The 21,175-nt window shown below is 40.0% G+C and overlaps 1 protein-coding gene and 1 pseudogene across 3 annotated transcripts in view; both read left to right on the plus strand.

The window, feature by feature from the left end:
- Arl6IP1 (ADP-ribosylation factor-like 6 interacting protein 1) overlaps positions 1-21,175 on the plus strand; it is a 39,560-nt gene that overhangs the window by 10,816 nt on the left and 7,569 nt on the right. Inside the window, exons 3-7 of one of the 3 annotated variants that reach the window (XM_067090880.1) lie at positions 3,786-3,873; positions 7,722-7,871; positions 8,239-8,323; positions 15,519-17,518; positions 18,131-18,323. In XM_067090880.1, coding sequence (XP_066946981.1) covers positions 3,786-3,873; positions 7,722-7,871; positions 8,239-8,323; positions 15,519-15,682 — 487 coding nt within the window. In that variant the 3' untranslated portion in view covers positions 15,683-17,518; positions 18,131-18,323. Of the gene's footprint in view, positions 1-3,785; positions 3,874-7,721; positions 7,872-8,238; positions 8,324-15,518; positions 17,519-17,869; positions 18,324-21,175 lie in introns of all 3 variants that reach the window. The other 2 variants (XM_067090866.1, XM_067090873.1) reach the window with 2 other exon arrangements.
- LOC136838380 (5S ribosomal RNA) lies at positions 20,085-20,201 on the plus strand (annotated as a pseudogene).

Genomic DNA, 21,175 nt, shown 5'->3' on the forward strand with positions numbered 1-21,175 from the left:
TGATGTTTATCAGTGCCGATAAGCGCTGAAAATGGCCAGTTTTTGGTTATCAGCACCTCTTGTTAAGTATGTATTAGCACCAATACATGATTATTGGCACTGATAAGTGGAAATTGGCACTGAAAATCCCTGACTTTCGTCGCTAGACAAGGCCCAAAAAAACCTGATCGCCAATAACCAGGGTTTGCCTCTACTTTGTAAGTTACATACAAATGACATTTTTATGATAAAATAAAATTTTATACAGGCAGCCCCCAGTTATCACTGGGGTTCCGTTCTGAGGGTGTGATGATAACTGAAAATCAGCGATTTTCAGTTAAAGGTGCCTCTGTTAGGTATGTATCAGCGCCAATACCCAATTATTGGTGCCGATAAGCAGAAATCAGCAATTTTCAGCGCCAAAAATTGCTGATTTTCATCGCTAGACAAGTGGCGTAACACTGGATCGCCATTAACTGAGCCCACCGTTAACCAGGGACTGCCTGTACAGTATATGCTTACCAAGTAACTACTGTACATGATTGTAGCCCTCCTTCCCCTCCTCTTATGGACATAGGGCACAAACAAATTGGGCCCTTCAGCCGTGTTATACCTACCCCAAAAGTGGGCAGGGCTAGTTACCTACACCAAAACAATAGAACGGTACTGCAAATCTCAAATTTAACCTGCCGAGACAGACTAATAGCTTTGTAAAAAAAGTTAAGTATACCTTAGTTTAACCAGACCACTGAGCTGATTAACAGCTCTCCTAGGGCTGGCCCGAAGGATTAGGCTTATTTTACGTGGCTAAGAACCAATTGGTTGCCTAGCAATGGGACCTACAGCTTATTGTGGAATCCGAACGACATTATAGCGAGAAATGAATTTCTATCACCAGAAATAAATTCCTCTAACTCTTCATCAGCTGGCTGGGGAATTGAACTCCGGCCTAGCGATTGCCAGTCCACAAGTTCTACCGACTCACCCAACGAAGAGTTAAATGTCTTGGGCCTAGTCACCTACACCGACACTAGTGCTACCGCAGATTTCACAATTTTTAAGCTGCTGGCAAGTGAAACTGCAAGCAGTGTAATTACCCGGTAAATATAAAACTTTATTTTATCATAAAAATGTCATTTTAGTAAGCACACATTGAATTATTGCAAAGAAATTTTTTGTATGGTGTATTTTTTATGGCTTTTTTTGTTAACAAATACAGGCAGTCCCCAGTTATCGTCGGGGGTTCCATTCCTGACGGCGTGACGATAACAAAAATGCTGATAACCGAAAATCGGCGACAACAGCTCCGAAAATCCAGTTGTTGTCGCTAGACAAGTGCTGTAAAACCTGATAGCCGATAACTGAGGCCGCCGATAACTGGGGACTGCCTGTATTTGCGTAATGTTTTATTATCAGGTTAAAATTTTTTGCTCTCTCAAATGTTTTCATGACCTTTGGGCCCTGTAGTGTTGGTGCACAAGTTTTATTGTAGCTGCACTTTACTTTTTCCATCAGCATATATCTTAACATTGCTGTGAACGTACTATATTTGTCAGCAAATTTACAGTATGGGTTGTCTAGTGGAAAAGGGAGATTGGTAGAGCAATCTTCATCATGATAAGCAGCTTCAAGAAACTGAGAGTGATAAGTACTGAATATGGTTAAGCAAGAATGTGAGAGAAAGAATGGAATTCTGAAAGCAATAATGTGCATAAGCAAATCACCCCATCTCATTTGGTGTCCATTTGCATATGCGTTTTAACTACTTGTTATCATTAATAATTAGCGCATGATTAGATAACAAGTTAATGATGGACAAGGTAAGTGAGAAGGGCAAGGAGGTTATAGCAATATTCACAAAAATAGCATATGTGCATATGCAGGATATTTCAGAAAAGAATAGGATGTGGCACTGTTACCCTTGGAAAGATCTATACTGTACTAATGTGTATGTACCAGTTGTTTTATTCATTACTTGACCATTTTGCCCTGTAGCAGTTTGTAATGTCACCACATGTAAATTTTGATCCATGTTGTAGGCACTGGAGAAAAGCTGATGAAAAATTTGTTAAAAGTAATAATTACTGTTAATGGTGCTCTTCACACCAGAGTGGCTAACATGTCTTAAAATTAGGAAAGCACAGAAAATTACCATGTGAAGAGGAAGAGATTATACTGTACAGTATATTTGTGACATGAAAAGTATGTGATAGGTCACCAAGACAAACAGTGAAATGGGTATTTAAAGGTACAGGGTACCAGTAAGACATGTTAGGCTACAGTGATGTTACTTCACCATAATGCCAGATGTAAAGACAGTACAGTAGCAGGTGTAACAGAAAAGTTTTGGATAAATGTTGGTGGCCATCCAGGATCGGCCCTGTACCCTTTGCTGTTTTGCCTAGTAATGGAGGAAGCTACAAAGGGGTGCAAAAAAGGATACCCTTAGGAGCATTCTTGCAAAACCTAGCATTAACAGTAGACTCTGAAGAACAGGTTGTGAAAATGTTTGAAAGGTGGATGATCAAAATTGATGGAGAGGATTGAAAGTCGGTGTAAGCAAAACAAAGCTCTTGGTGGCTGGAGAGACAGTCAGGAAAGTGACCATGTTGCTGCTGGGAAAAGTTGTGTGAGTAAATTTTGTAATGATTGTAACAATTGGTGTCAAGAAACATGCAGGATTACAAATATACAAAGGGTTAAAGATTTTTGGTGCCCAAAATATAGCAGAAGAATTGGGAAGAGGATAGTTGGAAACCAACTATGAATTAGGGATTGGGAGGAGAAGAAGAATAGTAGCAGCTGCAGTCTGGATAAAATGGAGGGAGCTAAATTACTAGTTAATAAAACTACACTTTTCTTAAAGAGAGCAAAGACTTTAGAGGTTACAGAAAGCCTGTAGTATTATGTGCAACAGAAACATGGGCACGGGCACGAAAAATGGAGTGGGTTTTGAGAAGTTGTAACACTAGAAGGTTAATATCCCAGGCCAGAGTGCAATAGGAAGATTTTATCACAAGTGAGGAAATGGTGGAGATGTGTCCATTGGCCGGAAAATAGACTGATACCGAGTTGGTTTGAACATGTGGTGTGATGAGATGAGAAACAATTGGCCAGAAAAGCAGTAGCTGTGAAATTAACAGTATGAAATCATGGAAAATTGAGATCTCATTGCAAGTATAACCCCATAAATAAAAAAGCTGATGTAAAAGTACCTTCAGATGATGGTGGAGGATGATATAAATATTCAGCTGTTGTATCAGTGAACTGGTAACTTTTAGGGGGCTCACATTAGAATCAATTAATGTTAATGAAAACCATGTTACTAGATATGTGTACTGTACCATAGTTTAATAATCATACAAAGTTACAGATGTCTCTGCTGATTTATAAAGAAAAAATTGCTTTCCTCCATTTACAAGTTAGCCCCCCTTTTATAGTTTATTTGAGGTTTCACAGGAATCTGATAAACTCTGCAGCTGTACTCAACCTTTACAAGTTTTTGATACATCAGCACCTTTTAAATGATCAGCTTCTTGTAAATCTCCTTTATACTATAAATTAAAACTATAAGTATTTGCAATTACAGGTAACAAATGCCGGAAGATTTGACTCTCAGAATTTTATGCAAAATTTTAATTGGATATCAAAGCATTTTCCATAGTGGTATAAAAATTAGAATGTAGTTAATGAGGATGGGCTAGGTTTTTTTTACTAAATATGCTGAGAGTGCTTAATTTTGTATGGAGACATTACACTATATAGAGTAGTACTTTAAGATCCACTTATTATGTCTTCCCTTTTAGGATGGTATGGTACATCGAACCTTCAGTGTTGACGTTGATCTCTGTTACTGGCATAATCATAACTGTGTGTGATTACCTAGTCCCACAGGTAAGTAATGGCATTATTGATACATATTGTAAGAAAAAGTATCAGTTTCAGTGGTGTAATAATACGTATCCTGTTGGAATTTTCCAGAAAGTATCTGCTTATGACTGCATCTATGGATGATCTGCAGTACCTTCTACAGAGTCAGTGAATATGAATGTTTTACAGAGACACATAATATATTTTTCAAAAAAATATACACTCTTGATTTAACTATATATCCTTCCTGAGTGTGTTGTGTATAATGTTTATTTGGGATGAACCTTACCTACTGCTATATCTCCTGTGCCAATAGGCAAGTCGGCATTCAAACCAAAAAGAAGATTGTTTGGCTAACCCGGAAGACTGTCTAGTTCACCTGTTTTTCCACCAGGTGTGTTCGAACATTTTAAGCTCTGGTCAGAATTCTCCTTGCCACCACTGTACATAGGCGATTGATGGTATTCTGTGAAGTTTGGCTGTTTTGCACCTGTTTACGGTATTGCAAGTTCATTTTCTTAGGATGTTTTCCACTGGAAGCAAAACCAATAACATCAAGCTATGTAGGAATGATTTGAGCAGGATGTTGAAATTTGAAGTCGATCAACATTTGGTTTGTACTGGCTCAGGAGTACAGAGTGTGATCTCGAAACTAGATGTGAGGAAAGTAGGGATTGGTCTGAGGACTTTATGCTTAAATATGTCAGATATAGGAAAGAAGGGAAGCTGATAGATTGCAAAAGCAATTAGTTAAGTGTCCCTTCATTTGTAGCTATCCCTACTGAGGCTAGGCTTTTGGTAGTGCTAGTATTGAGAGACTTTCTTTGTAGCTTGGCCTTCTACTCCCCTTTCTGTAGAAGTTAGAACAGGACGTTAACGTTATTTTAAATTCTGTTACAAGTTTAACTGAGTTCGTGACAGGGAACCGTTCTGAATCCCCCCATAGTGTGCATTCTTTTTCGCATTCCCCTGTTAGAAGTAAGGTGTTGGTGCCCTCGCCTGTTCATAGCCCGAGCCTTGGACTGCCCTGCGATCGTGGGACTTTGTGAAAGAGTTAGCTATCAGGGAACTGGGTCGGTTCTCAGGGCGATGGGGTTCTGCGCTCTCCAATACCTACTTCTCCCTTGTCAGTTGTGTGACTGTATTTAGAATTAGTATAATACAGTATACTTACAGTATTAATATCATTGTCAATATAATACAGTATACTTATTAATATCCTTCTCAAGGTGATCATTTTCACGTTCCCTCACCGTTTTTCATTCTCATTGTCTTGTATAATGCGTTAGCCGAAAGATAGTTTTGGTAAACGTTAATCTTCGCTATGTATGCGACTTCTGCTGTCATCAGCATCTAGTATGAGGTTGTTAGCACTTATAGGACTAATTATATAGGTATAGACAGTTTTGTTTAAAATAATGTGTCTGTAGCAAGTTTTACTTATTCTGTTATGTCGACTCAGTTGATTATTTAACAATGTCGAAATGCACTTGTTTGTTCCTTGCATGCTTTTTCTTCGCCAATCGGCCTTCCCCCCTTTATCTGCTCTAAGGAAGTATTGAGCAATTTCAAGTTCAAGAATTGCCTAGTGACTCCTATTGAGCCCTAGTAGCCTCAAAGCGAATTTTTTTTAACTTTCTAGCTCTCTCGGTCGATGTGTCTCTTACTCTTCCGTTAAGGGGAAATCAGCTCAAACTACGGAATTCCATGCACTTCCACTAACTTCTGCATCTCACACTTAACCCTTTGTAGGTAGATGCTCGACTGTCTTTATAGGTAGATGCTCGACTGTCTCCTCCCGATAAGGGGATTTTCAAAGGTATCATGGGTTCTATCCTTAATCAAGTGGAAAACAACCGTGACCTTGTGTCAGAAGCAGTGGTTTGTGTATTGCTCAGGGTGCTGTTGTAGAGGAATTTTCAGCACCTGGAACCTTGTAGACATTAAATTTTCTGCTTTCATATATATAGTAAGTCTTTTATTGCATCGTGTGCTATTAGATCAGGTTGATGATCAGAACCTTGAGGTGTTGAGATTAGTTGAGATTGAAGCCCCTTCAACTCAGTATCAGTCTCCCTCAGGAATTTAGATGCAGGTCTAAATTTTATCTGTAGATTCTTTGGAGCCTCTGGGATGAGTTCCATTGATTTATTTACTATGAAACCTTTTTTACTCAGCACTATCAGCTGTTAAAAGAGTAATTTTATATAAGTAACTTACCCAGTAATTACATAACTATTAGTTCACTCGTTCGGCAGCTTAAAATTTTGAAGTTCGCAGGTCACGCTAGTTTGTTTTGGGCTAGGTGACATGCCCACTTACTTTCGGGGGAAAGAGAGGAACAGCTTATCAAAGAGCTTAATTTGTTTCTGCCTACGGCATATTTAGTTAGTGATAGGCGAGACCTTATCATCAGATTACGACCTTTTTTCCTGTTTTTGGAAGTGTTTTTGGATTTTCATAATGTCTGACACTAGTGTTTCTAGCTTTAGGTATTGCGGCAAAGGTTGCAACACTTGACTGACAAAGGAATCGTATGACTCACACACGATGTGCTATTGTAGGGGACAGACATGTAGTAGTTCCATCAGTGCACCTCACTTGGTGCACTGTAGGTATTACTTAGGTTCTTTGCAGCACCCTACCCCTTTTACTCCTATTACTGTAGTGTACCTCCATTGATATTCTCTTCCGTTCTTCTTTCCACTGTATGCTAATAATGGTTTCACAGTGCAGCTGCGAGGGTTTTCTCCTGTTACACCTTGAAAACCTTTTACTAAGTGCTGAATGTCCTCATAGGTTCCAGTGCTTGGCCTTTGACCAAAATTTTATATTCCACTTCCAAATTCATCCTGTTCTCTGCTGATGTCTCTTGAGTTTCAGTTGTATCAGTTTTCTTTAGTAATCCCACTACAGTAAACCCCCCCTGTATTCGCGGTCTCACTATTCGCGGACTCACCTGTTCGCAGATTTCTCTGTGGAACGTATATACGAATATATACCCATATTCGCACAAAATTCGCCCATTCGGTATTTTTCACTGAGAAATATTCACTAATTACTGTATTTTCATGATTAAATGCACATTTTGTGATAAAACTATTAAAATACTCATCTATAAGCATTTTTAGAGGTTTTTTTTTGTGTTTAAACTATCAAAATAGGGAGTTCTAAGTGTTTTAGAGGCAAATACGGGAGTTTACTGTATATATTTATTTATCACCTTTTCCTTATTGAAAGTGCCCTTGGGCATGTGTGCCACAGTACTAAAGGTCATTTGCTGCTTTTCTTCATCTGTTGCTTCTGCTCTCTTTACTCTTAGCAGTCCAGTTTCAGTGTTGTGGTTGTCAACCCCAGTCACAGAGCAATCCATCAGGTCTGCCATATAGGACTGATAAGTGTCTTACAATACCTGTGAAATCCTTATTCTGTTTGCTGAGAGAGCACCTTGGCTGCTTTTGAAAAAAGGGAAGGCACAAAGTTGTTATATCCTTGTTTGGTATCAGAATTTCTGAGACTCAGTATCTGATTTCCTTGGTGATGATATTTTCACCCAAGATACCTATAATATTCAGAAGTTGTCAGTTATTTATAGAATTCAATTTTATATTGTAGTGATGAATTTATTATTGTCTAACAAGACTAAGGGTAACTTGAGATGTAAGTGCAAATACTGTAGGGTAACTTGAGATGTAAGTGCAAATACTGTAGGGTAACTTGAGCAAAGTGCAAATACTGTAGGGTAACTTGAGATGTAAGTGCAAATACTGTAGGGTAACTTGAGATGTAAGTGCAAATACTGTACTTGTCAGTGAATTAGAAACTTCATTTGGTACTTGACTTATTTCCTAAATCTTAAATCCTACTTATAGGTTGTGCCTTGGATAGTCGGAGCTCATCATTGGACAGGTGCCCATGAGCGGAGGTATGAACAAATCATCACTTCAATGGCATCACTTTGTGGAACGGCCTCATATGTTACCAATACACTGAAGTCAATGAAGGAGTCAAAGCCTAGAACGGTTAGTATGTTTATGTTATAAATTTAAGACTTTGTAGATAAAATGACCTTAGGTTGAAAAACCAAATTCTATTCTTCATAAGGTATTCCTGCTGAGTTAAGTTATAGATTATCCTAGAGTTCTTTTATGATTATAACCTTGCAAGGATCATTTTGTTGAAGCATAGTTATTTGTGATGTGTACAGCAGCCAGTATTACATCAGTCATATTGGTCCTGTCCTTCTTTTGCACAAGGTTTGTCATGTACACATGTTCAGTTTACTGCTGTGATGGACTTTAAATCTAAACAAAAGGTTTTGTTGCTAATTTCTAGTCAAGAACATTGTTTTGTCATGATGTTGATGAGTTGTTTTCCTTTCATTAACAGTACTTTGTAGTAGTGACAGGAGGCCTCATATTTTGTGCATGGCTTGGCAGTACCATTGATAACTTACTTCTGACATATCTTATTGGTAAGTAGATAATTTTTTTCTAGTGTAAAGTACATTTAGATGATCCAGTTACATAGTTTCATATACAGTATGTAATTTACCAAGCAATGGCATAGCTATACTTTTCTACTCGCGCAGCGGTTAAAAATTTAAAGTTCACGGTAGCAATTCGTTTGTTTGTAGTGTAGTTAACTACCTGCCCTCTATCAGGGAACAATAGGTACAACGTAACAGAGATTGTCACTTCTTTTTTCCTGGCTTCAACGTTAATATCGAATGCTTTGGTGATTGAATTTGAGGTTTTTTCTTCGCTTTTCCCAAGGATTTTGTGAAGTACTGATTGTTTTGATAGCCTTTCAGCTTAGTCTAGTGGATTATCTGCAATTTATTTTTTGTGATGTCCAATTCCAGTTCATCAAGTATTGGATATTGTAGGGAGGGTTGCAAGACCCTGGTTGACCAAAGTAACCTACGATAGTCATATGATCTGTGCAAAATGTAGAGGACATGAGTGTTCAATAGATCTGTTTTTTTTTTGGTGAATTTGCCCTGAAAATAACTTGCGGATGACGCGGAAATCGTGTCATCAGGGCACTTATGGCAAAAAATTTATTGATGCGGTTTAGCGTCATCGGATCATCAGAGGGTTAGTGTGAGAGCACACGATATTATGGCTGTTGCCACTTCATATCCCTTTAGGCATAGTATGTCACTCTTGACAATCCTCCAGTTGGCGTACTGGAAATGCAATTCCATTTTTGCCTCATGCTATCTAAAAGAAATTGAAACGAGGTATGAAAATTACAGTGCCTTAGGTCCGTTGTTGGTGGCTGGCTCAGTGTTTGGGGAGGAAGCATAGGAAGCAACCCTTCCTATCCATAACCTCTTTGCCTTGAAATTTTTTGGGTGTCGAGTTCTTTTGGGGAGCTGGGGGTACTTGTACCTGGAGTGCCCACCAGTCTGTGGTAGTGATATGATGGTTTTTAATTTTTATTGTCGTCTGTGTGGGTAGCTGTTATTTGGTCTGTTGTATTTTGGTAAAGGCAGTCCCTGGTTATCAGCGGGGGTTCCGTTCCGATGGCATGACAATAAGTGAAAATCGCTGGTAACCGAAAATCGCCAATTTTCAGTTATCTGCACCTCTGTTAGGTATGTCTCTGTGCCAGTACTCAATTATCAGCGCCAGTAAGAGGAAATTGGGACATATCGGCGTCGAAAATTGTCAATTTTTGTCATTAGACAAGTGCCGAAAAATTGGATCGCCAATAACTGGGGACTGCCTGTACTGTGCCCAGGGCAAGGGCAGTTTTTCCTCTGTCGTTTTTTGGGTGTTCAGAAGACTCCTTCACACCAAAGTCCCCTCTCAAAAGTAGGGACTTATCATGGCTATTCCACTGAGTTGCTACAGGTCAAGATGAGCACAGACCAAGGCAGTAATCATCTACTGTGGCTCTCTTACCAGGTAAGGTTACAACAAGCATTTTATCAATGCCAACAGATTTTCATGTTGCAAATTCATCCTCATATCTGATTATTTTTGGAACAGAACATAGTCCATTTATCGCACGACCTATCAATGTGGGATTCAGCTGTGTTATTACTTGGTAAGTTACATACAGGCAGTCCCCAGGTTACAACGGGTCCGGCTTCCGACGTTACGACGCTTTTCAAATATATTCATTAGAAATTATTTCCTGGTTTACAATGCCGATCCGACAGAAGAAATATGGCCCCAAAACGGCAGAATAATCAAATTTGGAGGTTTTTATTCATATGTAACATGTATGTTTATTTGTTTTGTACAGTTTAATAGATATATGTGACATTACTTTGTCATTCATTTTTTCATATTTTCCATGCTATAATTAAAACTTTTTGCATTTCAGTAACTAGGTAAATATAGTAAATTAGGTCAGATTTTAGCATAATTCTATGGCGTTCCCAATCTTTTTCTGATAATATTGGGAGAGGGATGTAAGCCTAACTGTCAATCATCTGGACATACTGATGTGAACGGTGCTGGGCAAACAGTCTCTCTCTCTCTCTCTCTCTCTCTCTCTCTCTCTCTCTCTCTCTCTCTCTCTCTCTCTCTCTCTCTCTTCTTTTTTTCATTTTTATAAATTGTGTAGGTAAGGAATTCATTTTTTTATTTTTATACATTTTTTTATACAGTGTTTCGATTTCCAACTTCTGTCGCTCCTCAGGAACGGAACTCTGATTTAACCCAGGGACTGCCTGTATGTAAATCATGGGTACTCACCAGTGATGAATGTCAATTGAAGATGATGAATTAGCTGTGCAGTCCGATGAATGATGATGAAGATATGACTGCACATTAAAGCAGAGGAGTTACATCTCCTCTGGGGTGCCTCTTCCCCTTCTTCAGGCACTCCGTCCGCCAATTGCACTTCCTTAGGGGCTTCAGGAGGCTTTGGAGGGTCCTTCTTCATGGGCTTGAGAAACATGGCGTTAGGCAGCTGCTGTTGCTGTTTCTTCATACTGGCAAGGAGGTTATTATAGGCCCCAAAATCCCATTAAGGGCATTTGTAAAAGTCTATGGAGCTTTCCATATTAGGATCCTGTGCCCCAGTCATCTCGTGCAGTACCCTGGCAGCCCTCATAATTTGGGACAGACGTTCCAAAGACAGGCCCTCATCCTCCTCCTCATCTTTGCTAGAAGCCTCAGAAGGAGCAGGGCGTGTAGGAGGCATATTAGGGCATGATTAAAAAAGATACACAAGATTAAAAACGAGACACAAAGATACGTCAAGTACTGGACACAGATACACAGCGACATGCTCGAACAAGAGAGGTCTACATGGTGAATTGGAAGAGGTGCTGGCTCCTTCACAGATCTCCACGAGGCAAAATCTTGGGGGATACAGCCAATCAGCACCAAGGAAAGTGAATGGTGCTCTTGGATTGGCTTCTTTGCAAACCCCCGCCATTCAGCAAACCCCAGTATTTCAGCTTCCCAAGCAGCATTTTCTTTCCCGCGAGGTTTTTTATTAAAATTTGCACTTCATTTGGTGGACATTCTTTAAAGGAAAAAAAATACATTTTTGTATTTTGCTGTGTTTACATTAATATTAATATTTGGAAATTAGTAAATATTTTTTTTATTATAAAAACGTATTTAGTCACGAAAATGAAATTAAAATAATTAGCGAATATTTTAGATATACAGCCAGTCCCCGGTTATCAGCGGGGGTTCTGTTCAAACGGCGTGACGATAAGTGAAAATCGCCGAACCGAAAATCAGAAATTTTTGGCACTTATCAGCGCCAATAACTGGAGATCGGCACCTCTGTTAGTTATGTATCAGCACCAGTACTTGATTATCGGCACCAATAAGCGGAAATCGGCGCTGAAAATCGCAGATTTTCGTCTCTAGACAAGTTCCATAAAACCGGATCACTGATAACTGAGCCCGCCGATAACCAGGGTTTCAAAGTCATCTCACATCATTACTGTACCTTAAAAATATGTATACAGTACAGTATGGCTTACAGCAACGAGTAAACACTCCTATGACTGTTACTGTACTCTTACCAAGGCAAAAACAAATCAAGTTATCCCTATACAGTATTCAGGCACGGACATTTTCTTTCATACAGTAGTACTCAAGCTTACCGTTATCTTTTAACATAGATACAGGTGACATTAGTGTTTACATTATTAACCCTTAAACGCCGAAGCCCTATTTACAAAAACGTCTCCCGTATGCCGGCGGCGTTCGGGAGCTAGTGCCGAAGCGGAAAAAAAGTTTTTTTCAAAAAATCACAGCACGCTTAGTTTTTAAGATTAAGAGTTCATTTTTGGCTCCTTTTTTTCTCATTGCCTGAAGTTTAGTATGCAACCATCAGAAATGAAAAAAATATCATTATCATATATAAATATTGGAATATATGACAGCGAAAAAAAAAAACATATATAATTGTATACAAATTGCGCTGTAAGCAAAACGGTTAAAGCTAACGAGTTAATTTTTTTTAGTTGTATTGTACACTAAATTGCGATGATTTTGGTATATAACAGATTGTAAAATGATTAAAGCAACACACAGAAAATATTATCACAAAATGATGCATGAATTCGTAATGTTGCTGGACGTAAAAACTTTTTTTTCAAAAATTCACCATAAATCGAAATATTGTGCTAGAGACTTTCCAATTGTTTCAAAATGAAGGAAATTGATTGAATATTACTAGATTGTAAGTCTTTTAGCTTATAATTGCATTTTTTGACCATTTCGATCAAGTTAAAGTTGACCGAAGGTTGAATTTTTTCTAAAGTTGACCGAAGGTTGATTTTTTCTATCATTATTTATATGAAAATATTTAAAAAATGGTAAGAGCTAAAAGCATGATTTATTTTTTGTTGTATTCTACATGAAATTGCGCATATTTTGATGTATAACACTTTATGTAACGAATAATATAAAACGGCGAAAAAATTACGACAAGGTGACTCAAGAAATGGTAGGATTTTTAGCGGAGTTTAATGCGCGGATGGAAGGAAAAGATTTTTTTCAAAAATTCACCATAAATCGAAATATTGTGCTAGAGACTTTCCAATTGTTTCAAAATGAAGGAAATTGATTGAATATTACTAGTCTGTAAGTTTTTTAGCTTATAATTGCATTTTTTTACCATTTCGATCAAGTTAAAGTTGACCGAAGGTTGAATTTTTTCTAAAGTTGACCGAAGGTTGATTTTTTCTATCATTATTTATATGAAAATATTTAAAAAATGGTAAGAGCTAAAAGCATGATTTATTTTTTGTTGTATTCTACATGAAATTGCGCATATTTTGATGTATAACACTTTATGTAACGAATAATATAAAACATTAAAAAATTACGACAATGTGACTTGAGAAATGCTAGGATTTTTTGCGGAGCGAAGGAAGGAAAAGTTTTTTCAAAAATTCACCATAAATCGAAATATTGTGCTGGAGACTTTCCGTTTGTTGCAGAATAAAGGTAAATGATTGATTGTTACTAGAATGTAAGAATTTTTGGCTTACGATTGCGTTTTTTTGAGCATTTGGTCGAGTCAAAATTGACCGAATGTTAAAATTTTGTCAGTTATCGTGATTTAAATGAAAATATTTCAAAACTGTTAAAAGCTAAAAGAATTATTTATTTTTTGTTGTATTCTACATGAAATTGCACACATTTTGATGTATAACACTTTATGTAACGAATAATATAAAACGGCGAAAAAATTACGACAAGGTGACTCAAGAAATGCCAGGATTTTCAGCGAAGGAAAAGTTTTTTTCAAAAATTTACGGATGCCCCCCAGGACACCCCGATGCTTCCTAGGGGTTGTAAAAGGCACAGGATGTGGTCCTTGGTCCCCTTCGGTCACACGTGGCTGCACAACACGGCGTTGAGAAGCTGGGTCATCTTGGGTGCTTGGTCCCTCTCCAGCATCCCAGTCTAAAACTCGTCTCACACGCTCACTCACCGACAGGCAATATGCACCTTTCACGGTCCTGACGATGTTGGGACACCTCTGCAAACGTCCTGTTGCCTCACAAATACGCAAACACTCGCCAAAGTTCTGCAAAACATGGATGCGTCAAAAAATCGCTCTCGGACGATGCAGCGCTGATGCTTTCTGGTACGGGAAGGAGGAAATTCGTGCATGCGCGTCTGGGTGACGCTTATAAACAAAACTCCCAGCATCCCTCAAGGCGCGTGATTTAAAACCTTTCACAAACTAGGCCTATAATTATTTTTCCGCGAATATTTGAAAAAAGCATTTTTAGTCGATGTATGGTACGTCCACTTGACACCCAACAGACAATTTTAGTCGACGTATGGTACGTCCAGTAGGCGTTTAAGGGTTAATATTATTTGAAAATTAGTAAATAATTTTTTTATCATAAAAGTGTCCAGTATTTTGTCACGAAAATAAAATGTAAATAATTAGTGAATATTTTAGATATATGCTCTTTTTATTAATTTATTTTTTTCTTTATTTTAATAAGTGTATATCTTCTTTTTGTATTTCCCTTAACTTCTTCTTACTTCTTCCTAATGAATACCATATTCTTTGGAAGTTTCAATTTCAAGTAAATGGCCCCTATGGGCTTGTTCCATATGAATAGGTTTCATTTACTGAATAATAATAATAATAATAATATCTTCCTCTTCTTCCCAGCTTGTTCCCATTTTTATATGGGGTCGCCGTGATGCCTTCTTTTGAAGGACTTTGATTTGGCTTTGGGGTAGACTTTGTAGTCCCGATCAGCTGCCCTGCCTGACATTGCTTAGACCCCGGTATTGTGTACATGTATTGTACCAGTTCACCAATAATAATAATACGAAAAAATCCACGAGTAGGCAAATTTTCTGTGAATCATTTGGAGTTATGTTCCACAGAAAAATTTGTGAATAGGTGAATATGCGAATCTTGAAACACGGATGGTCTGGGGTCCACTGTTTGATCATACACTGCTACAAACTGCAGCTGGAGCACAATTAAATGTCAGTATGCAGCAGAGATCTCTGGTGTAAACATTTTAAATGGACGAAGGTCAAACTTTCTCAATCCTTCCAACCTAACCGTACACTCTTAAATTGTTTAACTGTATGATCACATGCCATGCTGGATATAAATATTTGATAGCTGTCTGCTGCACAATGCTTTGTAAATTTGTATAATTTTTTTATATTTTTATTTTCATAAATTTTTTTGCTACTGTCATAAATGCCAATTGTTGAAACCTGCACCTGTCATAGGTTGACGCCTATCTGTAGTTCATGTACAAAGACTAGATAGCCTGGAAAGAAAATTATTATTGTACAGTGCTATGTGCAGTAGGTTAAACATGATGCTTGATGCCCAGGCTAACTTCAACTTAAGAAGAAGTTGAACTTTCAAACAGGCTCTTGGAATGGAACTTTGTATGTAGAGGGCTTACCTAAACTCCAGTGTTGATTTTACTTGCCCAAGGTTGTATGATTACCATAGATGGAGAACTACTGGTAATTCCGTAATACAGTGTACTCTAGTTATAAAAAATTATCAATGATCATTCTCATGTTCATATTGTTAAAGTTTCTCTTTCTCATAAAATTTTTGACACTGTTTTAACTTTTTTTGTCTATTACTGTATATGCATATCTGCTAACCTTACTGATATCCAAGAAGTACAGTACTACATTCGTGTTTTGAATGATTTTTTTTTTTCTTTTTTATAGTTACAGTCATTGTGCTGCTTCCTGGAATGAAACAACACGGTATTCTACAGAAGTATTTCTCGTCTGCCCTCCAGACCCTAGCAAATTTGCTGAAGAGTTCTGTTGCTGCTGTTCAGGGAAGCAAGAATACCTCCAATGGGGATTCAAGCAAAAAGAAAGAGTAATTTCCAAGGGTTTTGGTTGGAGTAAATTTATAATTTTCATAGAGCTGAGTGTTTTCCATATTATTTAAAGTGATGGTATTTTAATTGGATTTTCTTAAGTGCTAGAAATCTTCTGGGAAATACTTTTGAAGAACATTCCCGTAGGGAAATATAGTTACCAATGGTAGATTCTATCACTTTTGTTATTACATTTTGGGAAAGCACCAGTTGTTTTATCTGGCCCTCTTCGAATTTCAGTGTAGAGATATATTTTAACACTGCAGGTCTTTTTTTTTTTTTTTAAGTATTGTACTGTACCTTTAAGAGTAGACTTAACTGTTTGTCATTGTAATTGTAAATGTTGTCTGCAAGAAAATATTTTTTTGTATGGTAAGTCGTAATGGAGTAGCTTGCATTTGGTTTTATTTATTTCTTTTTTTTTTTTTTTACTGAAACAAAATGAAAACCAGTGCCTAAGTTGACCCTGTAACTGTGTACAGGAACATTTCAGATTAAGTAGTTTATATCCATACTTGATAAAAGGGACTATGGTAACCCCAAATTGCTCTGTGCACAAGGGAAATTGACAGTGGCATGGTGCTGTTATTTGATTGTAGTGAGTTTTTGCTTCATATTACTTTGTTTACATGATAGTGGTGAAATTAATTTTTTTCATGCTATAAAATCTGACCTGTTCTTAGAGGGTGTTCGGTTTTTTGACAATTGACACACATTTACAGAGATGTATGAAATTTTTTTGTCTCATAAATCTTGTAAAGGTAAGGGGACGTTACATAGAATGATTGATTCTTGGCTTTGATACCTCTGAACGGTTTGAGGGACAGATTTTAATGTCACTTGTCAAGGAGTGGCCATCCGTATTTCATTAAGGGTATAACTGCACCATCACTCACTCTTCAATTTTTAACTTTTTGCTCTTAAATTTTAAACAGTATTGTGTAATTGTAAACATACCAACAAGTTTTCATCATACTTTTTATATGTGACTCAAGTCTCTTTGCCAGTTATTATTGGTATATTTGCATTTGTTCATCAGTCAAAACTTTAAATTTGAGAATGGTTTTGCTAAACTGCTCGGTAACACAAAAACTTTTGTTTGGGGAGCTCAATCTTTGCCTTGAGCCAAGACCAGTAGAATTTTCATCCCCGTTGACCTTCTTTCAAGTGAACACCATATTCTTTGGAAGCTTGAATTTCAAGTTAGTGGCCCCTGTGGGCCTGTTCCATATGAATAGGAGTCATCTTCTGGATAATAATAATAATAACAGGTTCTGTAGTTTGGACCTTTTTAACACCAATGGTAAACTTTTCACACTGAAGTAATGTCCATTATCTGCTGTGCATTATCTTCATACATATCAAAATCATTTTTGGGGGGAAATTTCGTTTCATTCCATATATTTCTACTATCAGTAGATTAATCTTTTTTTGATACAGTTGTGGTTAATTAGTACTGTATGAGCTTTTGGTATTTTTAGTGGAATGGTCAGTTCTGTTTGCTTCTTGCATTTTTACTGAATTTTTACCAAGGAGTTTTTATGCAATTTATTGGTTTGGTCTTCACTTCTTTGCCTTGCTAAGGAAATCTTAATCATGCAGGTTGAACCATTTTCATTCAGAAGTCTGTAGTTTGGCACATTTTCAACCCTTTCCCTTTCAGGATTTTTTTTTGCAAATATGCATAAAAGAATAAGTATGTATTTTATTTATTTTTCAGATGTTCTTTATAGGATAATATGCATTTCTTTTTTTTAACATCAATACTTTGGAAATTATTAGGCTTTTAGCTGTATTCTCCGAAGTCCGACAGAATTCCAAAAACTCGCGGCACACGCAGTGGGGCCAGGTGGTTAATACCCATTCCCGCCACTGGGAGGCGGGTATCAGGAACCATTCCCATTTTCTATTCAGATTTTCTCTGTCGCCGGTACTGTCAACAACTGTTTTCAGTACCTCCGTCTTTGGATTTCGTAAACTCGTTATTTTCCACTTAAGTATTCTATTTGACTTTTGGTTTTTGTCTTTGGATTGTGGATTGGCATACGCTTTTGTGGAATTTGCTTTTGATTGCTCTTTGGATGATGTCTGGATCTAGTTATGCTAGCTTCAGAGTATGTTGTGTGAATGAGTTTAAGGTGAGGCTACCGAAAGTTTGGTAGATCCTCACTTTATATGCATGAGGTGTAGGGGCAGGTTTGCTTGATAAATGATCGCTTACTTTGCCTCCCACCCTGCTAATTTATTAGTTCAGGATTTCATTCTCGGACTAATAGTGCTCCTTTTTGCATCTGGAAGATGGCTAACAAATATTATCTATTGCGAAGGTGCATAGATTGAGCGAGTCAAGCGATAATAAAGAAGAAACAATAGTAACGCTGGGTCAGTCAAAGTGCACGTCGTGAAAACGGACTCGTAAGGCGGACGCTGAAGAGGATATGTCCAATAAAGTTTTCGTAACTATGTTGTTACAACAAAATCAAACACTTATGGAGTTATTAAAGGAAATGTAAGGTTTGTTTTTGGAGATAGTCTACCGAGAGCAGCGGGACTAGAGTGACGTCACGTAGGCAATGGCTGCCTCCTAGTAAAAAGTAAACAAACGCTTTCGCGAGTTCAAAGTAGCACGGTAAACGTTAAAGATGCCATAATTTACTCAGGTCGGTATCAAACATTAGTTTTAGTCAGGGTGAGGAGATAACCTACCATAATTTTAGTTAAAACGACGAGAATAGGTTTTATCTCGCCGAGACTGATTTATATCTACCGGCCTAACGTAGGCGAGCCAAATTCTAGTACTCGTAGGCTAAGCGGGAGTTGAGACTTCCCAAGTAAGTAGCCTATTTCACAATATATTGACTGGGGGGCCTTTCTGTCAAGCATGCTTCGTCTCCCAGTCGTGCTCACAGCTCGCTGGATCGCCATCGTGACGCTCTGCTGCATCGTGACGCTCCGCAAGCAGCTATCCTGGACGCTTCTGTAGCTGCTCGTCAGGACGCTCCTCTCGCTGCCGTGCAGGACGCTCGGCTGGACCGCCATCGTGACGCTCCGCAAGCAGCTATCCTGGACGCTTCTGTAGCTGCTCGTCAGGACGCTCCTCGCTGCCGTGCAGGACGCTCGGCTGGACCGCCATCGTGACGCCCGCAGCAGCTATCCTGGACGCTTCTGTAGCTGCTCGTCAGGACGCTCCTCTCGCTGCCGTGCAGGACGCCGGCTGGACCGCCATCGTGACGCTCCGCAGCAGCTATCCTGGGCGCTTCTGTAGCTGCTCGTCAGGACGCTCCTCTCGCTGCCGTGCAGGACGCCGGCTGACCGCCATCGTGACGCTCCGCAGCAGCTATCCTGGACGCTTCTGTAGCTGCTCGTCAGGACGCTCTCGCTGCCGTGCAGGACGCCGGCTGGTCGCCATCGTGACGCTCCGCAAGCAGCTATCCTGGACGCTTCTGTTCTGTAGCTGCTCGTCAGGACGCTCTCTCGCTGCTGTGCAGGACGCCGGCTGGTCGCCATCGTGACGCTCCGCAAGCAGCTATCCTGGACGCTTCTGTAGCTGCTCGTCAGGACGCTCTCTCGCTGCCGTGCAGGACGCCGGATGGACTCTCGGGAGGACGCCTCTTTGGTTGCTCGGTGACGCTTCAGAGCAATCAAAGTCTGCGGGAAGCGAGATCCCATCTGCGTGTTGGACCGCAAGGCCTTCGTTTTCTCCCATTGAAGAGGGAGAAGTCTCTTGTGAGTCGGAGCCTGCAGTCCTTGAGCAGCCTCCCCCTTCCTCGTCTACGGACTACCAGGTGTTAGCCGGCCTTTCTTAAGGACTTGTTTGGCGACAAGTTTCAAACCCTCGGCCACTCTCTCTCCTCCTTCGCAGTTTGCTTCGTCCTAGACGAGGAGAGCGCCGGGGTTTGTCAAGATGACTTCGTCTCTGGCGACGAAGAAGGCCTTCAAGAAGGTTAACACCTGGATGGAGGAAGGAAGACCCAAGGCAAGACTTCTTTTGCCCTGCCTCCGTCCAAGCTGAGCGGCAAGGCAGGTATGTGGTAAGAGACCGGGAGGACGTCGGCTCAAGAGTTCCTTCGTTGTCCCAGGAGACTTCGCTAGCTTGGTCGACGCGCCTAGAAGGTCCCCTCCTGTCGGCTGCCAAAGTGTCCTGGACTATGTCGGAGACGGATCACCATTTGAAAGGACTGTTTCGAACCATGGAGGTCTTCAATTTCCTGGACTGGTGTTTGGGGGGCTCTAGACGTCAGGATTAGGAGTCCCGACTCGATCTGCCTGGGGGAGCTGTCCAGCGTGTTGAACTGCATGGACAAGGCAGTCAGGGATGGCTCAGAGGAACTGGCTTCCCTCTTTTGTACGGGCCTCTTGAAGAAGAGGGCCTTGTACTGTAACTTTACAGCCTATGGCCCTACCAGCCAACGGCCATACCACGTTGAGCACCGCTTCTCGTGCGATCAGCGAAGTTAAGCAACGTTGGGTCTGGTCAGTACTTGGATGGGTGACCGCCTGGGAACACCAGATGCCTTTTGGCGTCATACTTTTGCAAAGTCAGTTTCTCCGTCGCAGAGGGCTTTGCTGTTCTCCCGTTTTCGAGCCATCTCTTCCCCAGTCCTTGTTCAAGGATCTCTCCTCCAGCTTGAAGGAGGCCACTCAAGACCTCTTGGCCCACTCGTCAAGACGCCCGGCAGTCCCTTTGATGTCGTTGTCGGGTCAGACCTCCAGGAAGTAGAAGCCCTTTCGTGGAGGAGCTTCTTCCTCGAGATCTTCTCCCCGAGGTAGAGGTCTTTTCAGAGGCGGAGCCCCGCCCAAAACCTTGGGGCAGGAAGTGATTTGCAGCGCCTCCAGACACCTGTAGGAGCCAGGCTTCTTTTCGTTTGCGAGAGCCTGAGAGCAAGAGGGCAGACACCTGGTCCCTTGAAGTTATCGAGAGAGGATACAAGATCCCCTTTCTCGACTCACCACTTCTGTGCACGTCGCCCAGGGATCTGTCGTCCTCATTCCATCAAGAGAAGCAACAGATCCTTTTCGAGCTATTAGAGCAAATGCTCGAGAAAGAGCTGTGGAGCAAGTCCTGGAGCTGGACTCCCAGGATTCTACAACCGACTGTTCCTAGTTCGAAGCAGTCGGGAGGATTGAGACCAGTCCTTGATGTCAGTAGACTGAACCGCTTCATGGTGAAGGAGAAGTTCACGATGGAGACGTCCCAGTCTGTTTTAGGAGCATTAAGACCAGGAGATTCGATGGTCGCTCTGGACTTACAGGACGCTTACTTTCACGTTCCCATACATCCCCAGTCGAGGAAGTATTTGAGGTTTGTACTAGGGGACGAGTGTTTCAATGCAGAGCTCTTTGCTTCGGGCTAAGCACAGCTCCCATGATCTTCACGATTATCATGAGAAATGTGGCGAGATGGCTTCACTTGGCGGGTATTCGTATCTCGCGCTTTACCTGGCGATTGGCTCATCCGAGCCTCTTCACAGTCAAGGTGTCTGGAGGACCTGAATG

Source organism: Macrobrachium rosenbergii, chromosome 4 (assembly GCF_040412425.1).
Source record: "Macrobrachium rosenbergii isolate ZJJX-2024 chromosome 4, ASM4041242v1, whole genome shotgun sequence".
Taxonomy (NCBI): Eukaryota; Metazoa; Arthropoda; class Malacostraca; order Decapoda; family Palaemonidae; genus Macrobrachium; species Macrobrachium rosenbergii.